The sequence below is a fragment of the Chiloscyllium plagiosum genome, unplaced genomic scaffold (genome assembly GCF_037043375.1).
Source record: "Chiloscyllium plagiosum isolate Xiang-an unplaced genomic scaffold, Cpla_swu_hap1 HiC_scaffold_14, whole genome shotgun sequence".
Lineage (NCBI taxonomy): Eukaryota > Metazoa > Chordata > Chondrichthyes > Orectolobiformes > Hemiscylliidae > Chiloscyllium > Chiloscyllium plagiosum.
The window spans coordinates 36,878,824-36,892,474 of NW_028270152.1; the positions used below are offsets into that span (position 1 = coordinate 36,878,824).

Genomic DNA, 13,651 nt, shown 5'->3' on the forward strand with positions numbered 1-13,651 from the left:
GGAATTAAGATAGAAACTGAAATACCATAAACCATCTTTTCTTTAAGAAAAAATATTTTTAAAATGTGAATTTTCTTCATCAGGATGGAGATATTTTCTACAAATATAAAATTCACTTTTTTCAGGATGTTGTGAAATTGGCATGCCATTAAAAATCTAGTCACTCCACATTCTCTTTAAAGGCTTTAACAGTAGGATTAATACTGTAAAAGACAAGTTTTCATCAGTTCAATAGTTTTGACTTGGTTGCTGTTAATGGGGAATATCAACAGCATCCACTGTTGGAATCACAGACTTAATGATAGCAATTTCTGAATTTTCATCTTTAATTGTGCATGTGTGGACCCCACATTGTGTTTTTGGTTTCAAATAAGTGATCTTGATAAACCCAAATGCTTTGTTATTATTATTCCGGCAAAGGTTGGGCCAATAAATTGTATTATCTCGTGTTACAGTCTGGCCGAGACTGTTAATATTTAGAAATAAATCCAAATGCCCAACTTTCACCAATAGAAATAGTCCACAAGTTTTCACATTTATTAAACAAAGAATTGTTAATGTATAAAACACTAAACAAAACAAGCGATATTAACTTGACAATTTGGTTTAGAATGACATGCATTATATGCTCAGGTTCCCCAAGAATTCAATTACAATACACATGAACCTTAAAAGTTATTGACTTTTGTAGGGATCACCCATAAATATATATTAGTTGTCTGAAGAATCTTCTCAGCTCTGGTTATTCCAGAGATAAAACCTTCATTTATTTTCTCTTGACCATGGAGGCCTGTTATTTCTTGTGGTCACTTTCCCAATATTTCCAAGCTAAGCTGCTTGTTATTTTAGTTTGCATTGAGATACCATGAGCCCTACTGATGATTCCCCTATGAACTTCAAACTGGGTAAACCTTCAACTTCCAAAATACATACATCTTTCCAGACTATCATGATTACAAGGATTGCAGACATCATTTCTCTGGCTCCCCAGCTGTTTTACCCTACCTGCTGTTTCATGATGTGTTTTGCTGTTAATTTCTTAAGTCTGTATGGGCGGTGGCACAGTGGTTAGCACTACTGCCTCACAATGCCAGAGACACGGGTTCAATTCCCGCCTCAGGCGACTGACTGTGTGGAGGTTGCACGTTCTCCCCGTGTCTGCGTGGGTTTCCTCTGGGTGCTCCAGTTTCCTCCCACAGTCCAAAGATGTGCGGGTCAGGTGAATTGGCCATGCTAAATTGCCCGTAGTGTTAGGTAAGGTGTAAATGTATGGGTATGGGTGGGTTGCGCTTTGGCGGGGCGGTGTGGACTTGTTGGGCCGAAGGGCCTGTTTCCACACTGTAAATAATCTAATCTAATCTAATCTGTATGGGTCCCAAATTTCGACGGTTGCAGACTTCAAGCTTGTTTTAATAACATGAACCTGTATTCTTCAATTAAATATAATTCATAAAATTTAAAATTATACACTAATATACATGAGCTGGGAGCTAAGTAAGTATTAGTAAGTCGAGTTGACCATCTCATTTCCAATTTAACTCATCCATCTCAAAGACATGGATGAGTTAAATTGAGGTTTCCTTATCATAACAAATACTTGATGGTGAAAATATTAATGAATCCCTTTGAGAAGAAGATTTAGTGGGTGGCACGGTGGCACAGTGGTTAGCACTGCTGCCTCACAACACTGGAGACCTGGGTTCAATTCCCACCTCAGGTGACTGACTGTGTGGAGTTTGCACATTCTCCCTGTGTCTGCGTGGGTGTGCTCCGGTTTCCTCCCACAGTCCAAAAATGTGCAGGTTAGGTGAATTGGCCCCGTGCTAAATTGCCCCCAGTGTTAGGTGAAGGGGCAAATGTAGGAGAATGGGTCTGGGTGGGTTGTGCTTTGGCAGGTCAGTGTGGACTTGTTGGGCTGAAGGGCCTGTTTCCATGCTATAAGCAAATAGTATTCTATATTTTTTGCAATGACTTGATCTTTTGGCCCACGGTTTGTTGTCAGCAATGAAGGGATGATGTTCACCACCAACCACAAGAAAGTTGTCCACAAAGATCTAGCAATTTTACTGATGTAAATTTCATTCCAGCATTAGCTCAAGCAGATCTTTGACATCCAGTAACAGTGATCTCATCAAGTAAGTTAAGCATCCAATCTATCAGAATTTTCTGACAGTAATCCAGGAAGTAAAAAGCACTGATTATCCTTCACATTTTACTAATCTTATGGACACAAAAATAAAGATTGGGATGTAGATGTCTGATTCAGGCAAATATTAAATATCATGAATAAACCTCAAAGAATTCTTAGCATTTTGGAAATCTATTTTCTTTATCATGATTTAGAAATTTGATATTTCACGATTTCACAAATGTAAAGTTGTACTGTATGGTTGAAAGAGGTTATTAGGAGTATGAACATCTTGGGGATTATCATTGACCTGAAACTGAACTGGACTAGCCATAGTCTTAGCGCAAGAACAGATCAGAGGCTAGGAATCCTACAGTGAGTAATTCATCTCTAACTCCCCAAAACCTGTCCGAGGCACAAGTCAGGAGTGTGATGGTATACTCCCCGCTTGCCGAATGAGTACAGCTCCAACAACATTTAAGGAGGTTGACACCATCCAAGCCAAAGCAGCTCACTTGATTGGCACACATCCACAAACATCTACTCTCTTCATCACCAATGCACTGTATCTGCAGTGCGTGCCATCTACAAAATGCACTGCAAACATTTACCACGGCTTGTTTGACAAAACCCGTGACCATTACCATCAAGAAGAATAAGGGCAACAAATACAGGGCAACACCGCCACTTCTAAATTCCCATCCAAACCACTCACCACCCTGATTTGGAATTTTAATTCCATAACATCCCTGGAACTCCTTCTCAAAAGGTATTTTGCATGTATCTTTAGCAAGTGAACTGCAGAGGTTAAAGAAGGTAACTCACTACCATTTTCACAGGGCATTTAGAGATAGGTGATAATACTGGCCCGCGAATGAATGAGAAAAAAATATAATTTATTATGACATTGAAAACATACTTACACCTTAATTAACAAGATATAATAATGGCTCAGATTTTCAGATGGCCAAACAGTCATTATATCAGCATAGATGGGAGTTGCACTTGGCAAGTTTGCAGAATCCCCATTGGAGTAGACTCCAAAGGAATTATCTAGGAAATTGAAAATCTTGTTGGACACTTCTCCTACACCCAGTCTCCATCTAAATTGGAAAACTTAGAGGGTTCCAGTGAAATTAAGTAGACCAGTTACTAATTATTAGATTAGATTACTTACAGTGTGGAAACAGGCCCTTCGGCCCAACAAGTCCACACTGACCCACTGAAGCGCAAACCACCCAGACCCATTCCTCTACATTTACCCTTTCACCTAACACTACAGGCAATTTAGCCTCGCCAATTCACCTAACCTGCACATTTTTGGATTGTGGGAGGAAACCGGAGCAAACCCACGTAGACATGGGGAGAATGTGCAAAGTCCACAGAGAATCGCTTGAGGCAGGAATTGAACCCAGGTCTCTGGCGCTGTGAGGCAACAGTGCTAACCACTGTGCTACCGTGCCACCCATGTATTATTTTAATACATTGAGTAACTATTGAGCTAAGCCCATACTTATCTCACACATCTCCAACTGCAACTCCACAGACCACTAACACACCCAGGGACCCAATAACACCCCCCCCCCCCCCCCCCCCGCCCCCCAGCCCCCCCGCAACTCCACCTCAACTCCTCTGGTCCTGCCATTGGATCTGAAGCCTCCTAGAACTGAACCCCAACCTCCCTGCTCCCACCAGTCAAAGTTTTCCCACTATTGCCCTGACCTACTCTAAGCATTGTATCATTTACTTGGCTTCCTTGCTACCTGGCACTTATTTTGACATCCTACACAGTTGGCACCCAATTTATTTGCCACATTGGCACTGAGCCATAACCAGCTGACAGCCTACACAGCTGGCATCCTACCTACCTGGTACTGTACCCCCAACTACTGGGCACCCTACTCTCCCAGCACTCTAAAATCAATGTCATACTGACCTTCGATATTTTACTATCTGTCACTAGCTGTCAAAGTGGCTGTCAGGAGCATAAAGTCTCAGAATAGAGCTGCTGACTACAATGGAAGTGGGGCATGGTTTCCCTTCCTCTGTCAAGTCTGCACTACATAAGAACTGTCAGAATGGAATTACACCTTCCCATTTCTGAGGGAACCCTGATTCGAATCTTCTCTTATAAATAAGGAGCTCTCTTCTTTCATAAGAACATAAGAACTAGGAGCGGGAGTAGGCCATCTGGCCCTTCGAGCCTGCTCCTCCACTCAGTAAGACCATGGCTAATCTTTTAGTGGACTCAGCTGCAGTTATACGCATTTTCACCATATCCCTTAATTCTTTATTTTTCAAAAAAAAGTTTCTATCTTAGCTTTAAAAGCGATTACTGAAGTACTGTCAACTACTTCCCTGGGCACGGAATTCCATAGCTTAACAACCTTCTGGGTGAAGAAGTTCCTCCTCAGTTCAGTTCTAAACCTGCTTCCTCTAATCTTGAGGCCATGCTCTCTTGTCCTAGTCTCACCTACCAGTGGAAATATCCTATTTATTTCTATTTTATCAATTCCCTGCATAATTTTATATGTTTCTATAAGATCTCCCTCATTCTTCTGAATTTCATGAATATAATCCCAGTCTACTCAGCCTTTCCTCATAAGCCAATCCCCTCAACTCTGGAATCAACCTAGTGAACCTCCTTTGCACCCCATCCAGTACCAGTGCATCCTTTCTTAAGTAAGGAGACCAAATCTGCACACAGTACTCCAGGTGTGGCCTCACCAGCACCTTGTACGGCTGTAACATTACCTCTCTGCTTTTAAACTCAACACCTTTAGCAATGAAGGACAAAATTCCATTTGCCTTCCTAATTACTTGTTGTACCTGCAGACCAACCTACTGTAATTCATGCACAAGGACACCCGAACCCTCTACAAATCAGCATGCTGCAACATTTTACCATTCAAGTAATAATCTATTTTGCTGTTACTCCTACCAAAATGTATGATTTCACATTTCCCAACATTGTATTCCATCTACCAGACCTTTGCCCACTCACTCAATGCATCTGTGTTCCTCTGCAAAGTTTCACAGTCCTTTGCACACTTTGGTCTGCCACTCATCTTAATGTCATCGGCAGATTTTGACACCATACATGTGGTCCCCAATTCCAAATCATTGACATAAATTGTAAATAATTGTGATCCCAAAAGCGATCCCTGAGACACACATCACTAGTCACTGACTGCCAGCCCGAATAGCACTCATTTATCTCCACTCTTTGCCTCCTGTTAGTCAACCAACCCTCTATCCATGCTAATACTCTACTCTTATCACCATGCATCCTTATGCAGCAGCCTCATGTGTGGCACCTTGTCAAAGGCCTTTTGGAAATCTAGGTACACCACATCCACTGGGTCCCTGATGTCCACCTTGCTTGAAATGTCTTCACAGAATTCAAAAAGATTTGTGAAGCATGACCTGTCCTTCATGAACCCATGCTGTGTCTGTACAATGGGACAATTTCTTTCAAATGCCCTGCTATTTCTTCCTTGACAATAGACTCAAGCATCTTCCCCACTACAGAGGTTAAGCTCACTCGTCTATAATTCCCCATCTTTTTTCCCTTTTTAAACAGTGGCATCACATTTGCTATTTTTCAATCTGCTGGTACTGCCCCAGAGTCCAACGAGTTTTGGAAAATTACAATCAGTCCACCTGCTATTTCTCCTGCCATCTCTTTTAGTACTCTGAAATGCATTCGTTCAGGGCCAGGAGACTTATCCATCTTAGCTCCATTAGCATACGCAACACTAACTCTTCCATTCCATCAGGGCCAGGAGACTTATCCTTAGCTCCATTAGCTTACCTAACGCTAGCCTTTCTGTAATAATAATTGTTTCCAGGTCCTCACCTACCTTCGTCTCTTTGTCACTTATTTGCATGTTATTCGTATCCTCCACTGTGAAGACCAATGCAAAGTACCTGTTCAATGCCTCAGCCATTTCATTATATCCTATAACTAACTGCCCCTTCTCAACCTCTAAAGGGCCAACATTTACTTTAGCCACTCTTCTTCATTTTATATAAACAAAAGGGCCAGAATCTACATGAGATTCTCGGAAAATCCGGCACAATGTATTTACAGCAAGACTAATAATGTAAAAAAAAATGCATGATCACATCAATACAAGTGATTTCTAAAATTTCCATTATTGACATTTTCAATATCAACTCCTTTGGAGTAACAGGAGACTCATGAAAGAAATTCATGGATACTTAGGTTTAGCAGCACTTATGTGAATGGCAAAAGCTGCTGTGAATTTCACGGTTTCAGTTTCACAGCTCATGAAAACAAATGCTGCTCCTTTTGCAATTATTACAACTGCAAATGCCAAACTACTATAAATTTTGTATTTTCCTCAGATCCTTTACTTTAAGTTATGATGAAACATAATTGAAATATTTTACATATTTTATTTTCAAATCTGATTATGTTTCTTTTCCTGTTAAGTGGCACTCTGCTTTTCTTTTTTAGAATAACACTTTATGACTACCAAGCTATGTGTAGAGCAACAGTAGACAATAGCGACAGTGCACATAGTTTACTGGATGTAAGTACATTGATATTCCATCTAATGTATTATTCCATATCATCTAATGAACTAACAAACCCAATCAGTGACCTTTTTGGGGTTATTACCAATTTTAAATAATTAGGCTCTCACAGAAGTGTTTCATGTTGGGAGAGAATAACTATTTAATTTTGCGCAACCCTAGAAAGCTGTCAATGTTGCTTTGAAAACTGTTAGTAATATTTATAGAAAGTGTATATTATATTATTGCTTCTGGGTGCAACTGATTATTTCCTTACCTGTGCATCCTTTAAATGAAAGAATATAGAACATGCAAACAAATCTTAGGCCTTCATCATCTGCAGTTTTATGTTAAAAACCAAATGTTCCAAAATACTTTTGAGCACAGTACTGTAGTGGCTGTCACTGGAACAGTAATCTATGGGGATGGATCATCCATAGAATATGAATTAAAATTCTACCATGGTAATTCAAGAATTTGAATTTAATTTGAGAAATGTTTGGGACCCTAAAGTGAGTATCAGTAAAAGAAAAAATACCATCAAGCTATCAGTGGTTTCGAACCAAACTGATTCACTTTTGTTCTTTATGAAAGGAAGCTTACTGCCTTGAACCAGCTTCCTTCTTACTTTACTACAGCCCTTCATATGAAGTGGTCTATCAAGCCATTCCTCTATGTAAAAATACTTTAAAGAATAACAAGATGGGTGCCGACATCCTGAGAATGAAATCAGTGGATAAATACTGGGGGTTAATTCATTTTGAAAGCAAAAAATCCAGTAATTTACTCTGCAGTGTGTTAATGTTTTAGGGACATGTTGTTTGTTAGCAGTTGACTTCAAATGTGTAAAAACTTCAAATGGTGGAAAATATTCAGTAGGTTATGGCACTGTGAATGTTTCATGTCTTTGATCTAACATTACAATGTTCTACTGGCCCAGAAATTCTAATGGAGAGAGAGTCATGGCAGCCACAGAGATTGGAACAATACATCAGGACCATGTGGAAATCTCCTGCAGCAAACTCTGCAGGAATTGCTCAGAAAGTTGCAATTTCATTCCAGCACTTAACCCTGGAAACCTACTGCATCCTTTGCAACTCACAGTTAGAGTCAGAGTTTCAGAGGGTTACCCAGGAAACGTTAGAGGATGGAAAAACTGGGTAACCATTCAACTGAAACCTCACCTTAGCGCTGACCCATCACCTTGACTGTATCTCCTGGGCATCATCCCAGAGCCTGACATTCACTACCATCTCCAACATATCTCCGTAGCCACCACCACTCTTTCCCTCCAGACTCTGCTGGGCCTGACTATCCACTGACCACCCTCCCCCACCAACCCACCACAACACCACAACCTCACTGAACCAGCAACCCCACTAACCCCACTGACCCTACACCCCAATCCCACAAGACAGCACGCCACCCCAACCCAGCCACTTGACCCACTCTGAGAACTCATCTACTTACCTCATACCCTACCCCTTCCTTCACCCACCTACACCTCTGTCATCTGGCACCCTTACACTCTAAACCCCACAGCCCCCACCTGCCATCCTATTCCCATGTGTGCCTTTGCTCAATAGCTCTCAACCTGGCTCTAGAATCTTAGAACAGAATAGAGCACTCACTACTGATAAAGAGGGTGTGGTTTCCACACTGAATCCCTTCCCTCCTAGATCTTGGATTCCTGTATTTATCTATACTACATTGGAAGAGATAGCTATTGACCAGAACATTCATGGGGACAGCTCATCCAAAGAAGTTTTTTTTGTCTAATCAGTATTAGAAATACTTTCTAATCTTGATTGGAAAATCAAGGTCATTAACGGTCTTTCCTGTGCTATAACCTGGTGCCTATTTCCACCATTTTCTGTAGTTATTTGAGATTTTAGCATCTGTAATGTACTACATTCTGACTTAACTGTAAGATTGTTTTAAAGTATAACATTTAATGTCTAAGATCATGTGAAGTCCACACCCTGACATAAATAATTCTGTCAATTTCTGATGTGTCGATATTAATAAAGAACAGAATATTCATGCCTACTTAAACTAATTTAGTTTCTTCTCTTCAGCCTTATTATGTCTTTTTTGCTGCAATAAAGTGGATTATGACTGAACTTGTCTTGTAAGTAAATTCTGTATCAAATTTCTAAACATGCTTTGTTGTTATTTCCAATGATTTCAGTACTTACAAACATGAATGCTAAGCCATACATCAGTAGGACACTTCTTTGTATTTATTTATAAACCTGCATTATAACATAGAATGGAATCATACAATTTTACAGTACAGAACGAGGCTACTTGACCCATCATGTCTGTACCAACTCCCAAAACAGCTTCCCAGCTCTTCCCATTCTCCAACCCTACCTCTTTAGCCCTCTAAATTCATCCCTTTCAAATATATATCCAGCTCTCTTTTGAAACCTCCAATAGAATTTATCTCCACTACTCTCCCAATCAGCACATTCCAAATCCAAACAATTCTCTGAATAAAGAAATTTCTCCTCATCTCACTCCTAGCTTTCTTGCTGACAATCTTAAAATTGTGACCCCAGTTACTGACATACCAACTAGCGGAAGCAAAATATTCTTCCCTACCCTGTCAAAACGTTTCATAACTTTGAACATTCCAATCAGACATTGCAGGTTGGAGCAGTTTTTTAAAAATCTAGTATTGTCTTTGTAAGTAATGCTTGTATTCAAGCACTTCAAATTTATCTATCAGGTTTATGTTTTAGTATTAAATGAACTCAATCTAATAAATATTCTATTCATTTTACACCTGGGAAATGTCCAGAAGGAACGAATTAAGGATTCTGTATTTTTGATAAGTTTGGTTTGTCATTATGATTCAACAAATGCTTTAATTATCTTTTATGAACTTAATACCAGGCCTTAGTTTCCTGTTTTTACCTTTGTAAAGCAGGCTTAGCATTTTTTTGCCACAGATATTATCACCATTAAATAATAACATTGCTGATTTACATGCTAATTCTACTTTATTTCAGAAAGTCAGAGTTTAAATCCCACTGCATACTCGTGAATACATTTTAGCTCTCAGCTACTGCCTGTTAAAGATTCAAAGTGACATGAGGTTGGGATTTTAATTGTTTACACCTCAGAATGATTTCTAAATCAGTCAAATAAGCTGAATGCCTTTAATCTCAGCACAAGTATTCAAGATGCTGAGAATGTCCAGTGCTCCTCTGGTAAAATTGAAGGTTACTGTTGGTGTTGAGTTGCACAATACTTAAAAATGAAGTGGAGTCCAATGCATGTATTTTCCTGTCAAAGTTTCAGATTTAAGCGCTCTCCCACCATGTAGGTGCTAAGCTGAACTTTCCCTCTTACTGCCCGTCATTGGCAGTTATTGTAGCTCTATTTCCGGTTTCTAAATCACTTCAGAGCAGAGTGTTGATGTTGACTTGTACTACCTAAGGTTGCAACCATTTGTGTCATTCAGGTTTTTTTTTTCCATTAGTTTTCCTTTCTCTTGTGCTACTCAGAAGAGACAGTAGTATAGTGATAATGGGCTGTATCTTAAATTTTTTGGCTAAGTGACATTTTCATGGAATTTTAAGGAGGGTTTCTCTCCACAAGGCATAATGAGTTTTCTCATGCCACCATTGCATCATTAACTATCTGTCACCCTGCCACCATGCCCATTTTATCCAATGCTAACTCAGTGAACTAGTAGGAACTACTGGTCACTGCCAGGATATCCCTGAATAGACCATTGTCCCACATGCCAGCATTATATTTAAAAGGCCTTTGTGCATCCAGATAAGCACTGTCAGTCCAGAATTGCCATGAACAGTTTGTGACATTTGCTCCTGCTTGGAAGAGAAGGGGTATTTAGAGCCCTACTTTGGAACAGAGACCTGGAAGGCCTGGTAGAAAGGGCAGTACAGAGGAGTAGCCATCCACTTCCCCCTGAACTGGCAGTGGAGGCCACTACACTAGAATTTGCCAGTGTTGGCCAAGGTTGCCACATAGTTTAGTGGTGTTAGCCATTTGGAGGAACACCCAACAGTCCTGCACAAAGGCCTTGGCTGCTCTGCAGGGATGTGCACTAAGTGTAACCATCTTCCCTCTGCTACCTTATACTCACACTATCTCTGATACTGCACTTACACCAAGATTCAAGCCCTACCAGCCCTCAGTATCAAATGCAGTGTCTTCCCTCACTCAGTCTCTGACATCCAATCCCGCTCACACAACCAGCCGTGCATGGCCTTGGCATTGCCCACTCACTGACATGGGACATTTCAGCATCTTTCCTTCACCTTCAACAGTGCTGACAGTTGTGCCTGCCACTTTCATCACTCTCAGTCCTATCCTTTGTCTCATTCGAGGAGGAAAAACCCATAATAGGAAAGATAGAGGTGTCCGCTATGTGGTTCCTTATTGCCTCTGAGGAGAGTGTCTTGACCAAGTTTAAGACCCTACAGTGATATTGGACACTGTACTTGACTTATTATGCTGGGACTCGCTGACTGAAGAGTATCTCCATTGATGTGACTGAACACTATATCCCTCTGACTTCAAAACATGGCTATTTGATTTGAACACATGTACAGTATTTGCCACATCAAACTTTTTAAATTCATTCACAGGATGTGGAAATCACTGGCTAGGCCAGCATGTATTGCAACTCCCTAACTGCCCAAAGTGCAGTTATGAGTCAGCACATTGCTATGTGTGTGGGGTCACATGTAGTCCAGATCAGGTAAGGATGGCAGTTTCCTTCCCTAAAGACCAGATGGTCTTTTTTCTGACAATCAACAATGATTCATGGTCATCATTAGAAGCTTAATTTGAGATTTTTATTGAATTCAAATTCCACCGTTTACTATTGCAGGATTTGGTGACTGGCATATGGTTCAGGTATAACATTGACATGCAGCAACACGTCCACCGCATTGACTGATGACTGCTGACAGCCATGACAAGCTGCTTGGCTTTGTGTCCGTAATAAAAAGCAAGGCAACTTAAGGTACTTGGGCAGAGATGCGAGGAGCATTCAAGTAGGTGCAAGGTAACTGAGCACATAGAGAGCGAGCGAGCAGCCCCTGAGATGCATCTGGGTCCAATTCATGAGCCAGGTGTTTGTCTGTGCATGCAAAATATCTTCACAGCTGCATTGCAATGAGTGATGGTGGTGTGCCCCAAAATGCAGCATTACAGTCCAGAAGTACCTATGGAGCATGACCTGAGCCATTGGTGTCAGGTGTCCAAGAAGGAGATCCGAAAGAGCAAGTAGCAAGCTGCAGTTGCTAGGCATGCACTCAGAATTTCATGTCAGGAATTCTCAGTGTCAAGATTTTAACTGGCTTGTAGCATGATATGAACCTATGTATTAGTGAAGCGAGGTTGCATGTTAATGGATGAGCTGACATGCAATAATCCCCATTAATAGGAATCTGGCTGCTCCTCAGTGAGAATTTCCTCCCTAGAATTCTGTTGGAAAATGCAAATTGTTGCTCCCAGCTTCAAGAAAGGCTTCCCCACATTTCAGATTTTGAATTCAATAAGTAAATCTGGAATGAAAAGCTAGTGTCAGTGATGGTCACCATGAAACAAGGATCAATATTTGTAAAAGCCCATCTGGTTCACTAATAACAGTGAAGTCTGCCATTCCTACCTGGTCTGAAGTAGACATGACTCCAGACCCACAACAGCGTAGTTGTAGCTTAATTACCCTCTGACACAAGCCACTCAGTTTAAAGGCGATTACACATTGGCAATAAAAATTGCTGTTGCCAGCAATCCCACATATCAAAGAAGAATAAAGAAACAAAGTATTTTTTATTCAAGTCAGTCTAAGCCCATAACTTTCTACATACAAGGAAAAGTAATTAATACCAATCTTTTATTGTTCTTTTCTTATTTACTCATGGCATATGTGTGTCACTGCCTGGCCAATATTTATTTCCCATCCCTAGTAGCCCTTGAGAACATTGTGCTGAACTGCCTTCTTGAACCACTGCAGACTGTGTGCTGTAGATAGACTAACAATGCCCCTCGGGAAGAAATTCCAAGATTTTGACCCAGCGACAGTGGAAGATTGAGGATATATTTCCCAGGCAGGATGGTGATTTGGCTTTGAGGAAAATCTGCAGATAGTAGTGTTCCTACATATCTGCTGCCCTTGCCCTTCTAGGTGGGAGTGGTCATGGGTTTGAAAGATGCAGTCTAATGATCTTTGGTGAATTTCTGCAGTGCATCTTGTAAATAAGGCATCTTGCTGCTACTGAACATCAGTGGGAGGGAGTGGATATTTGCAGATGTTGTGCCAACAGAGTGAGCTGCTTTGTGCTGGATGGTGTCAAGCTTCTTAAGTGTTGTTGGATCTACATCTATTTAGGCAAGTGGATTCCATCATATTCCTGACTTATGCCTTATCGAAGATGGACATGCCTTAGGGTTTAAAAATGTGATGCTGGAAAAGCGCAGCAGGTCAGGCAGCATCAAAGGAACAGGAGAATCGATGTTTCGATTCAGAATGATTCCTGAAGAAGGGTTTATGCCCAAAACGTCGATTCTCCTGTTCCTTTGATGCTGCCTGACCTGCTGTGCTTTTCCAGCAACACATTTTTAAGCTCTGATCTCCAGCATCTGCAGTCCTTACTTTCTCCTACATGCCTTAGGGTGTCAGGAGATGAGTTACTCATTGCAGTATGCCTAGCCTCTGAACTGATCTTGTAACCACTGTGTTTATGTGGTGAGTACTTTGAGTTTCTGGTCAATGGCAATTCTCCTCACCAAGATGTTGATAGTGGTAGAATCAGTGCTGGTGACACCATTGAATGTCAAGGTATTGTGGTTAGATTACCTCTTATGACGATAATCATTGCATGGTGTTTATGTAGAATGAAATTTGCTACTTGCCAGACCAAGCCTCGATGTTGTTCAGGTCTTGTTGCACTTGAACATGGACTGCTTCAGTATCTGAGAAATCATGAATGATGC

At 40.8% G+C, this 13,651-nt stretch overlaps 1 protein-coding gene across 3 annotated transcripts in view; it reads left to right on the plus strand.

Moving 5' to 3' along the window:
• The window catches only part of cacna2d3a (calcium voltage-gated channel auxiliary subunit alpha2delta 3a), a 953,727-nt gene that overhangs the window by 822,192 nt on the left and 117,884 nt on the right, over positions 1–13,651 (plus strand). For all 3 annotated transcript variants that reach the window (XM_087994307.1, XM_087994306.1, XM_087994308.1), the window contains 2 exons: positions 6,612–6,687; positions 8,749–8,801. In XM_087994307.1, the coding sequence (XP_087850433.1) occupies positions 6,612–6,687; positions 8,749–8,801 (129 nt within the window). The remainder of the gene's footprint in view (positions 1–6,611; positions 6,688–8,748; positions 8,802–13,651) is intronic.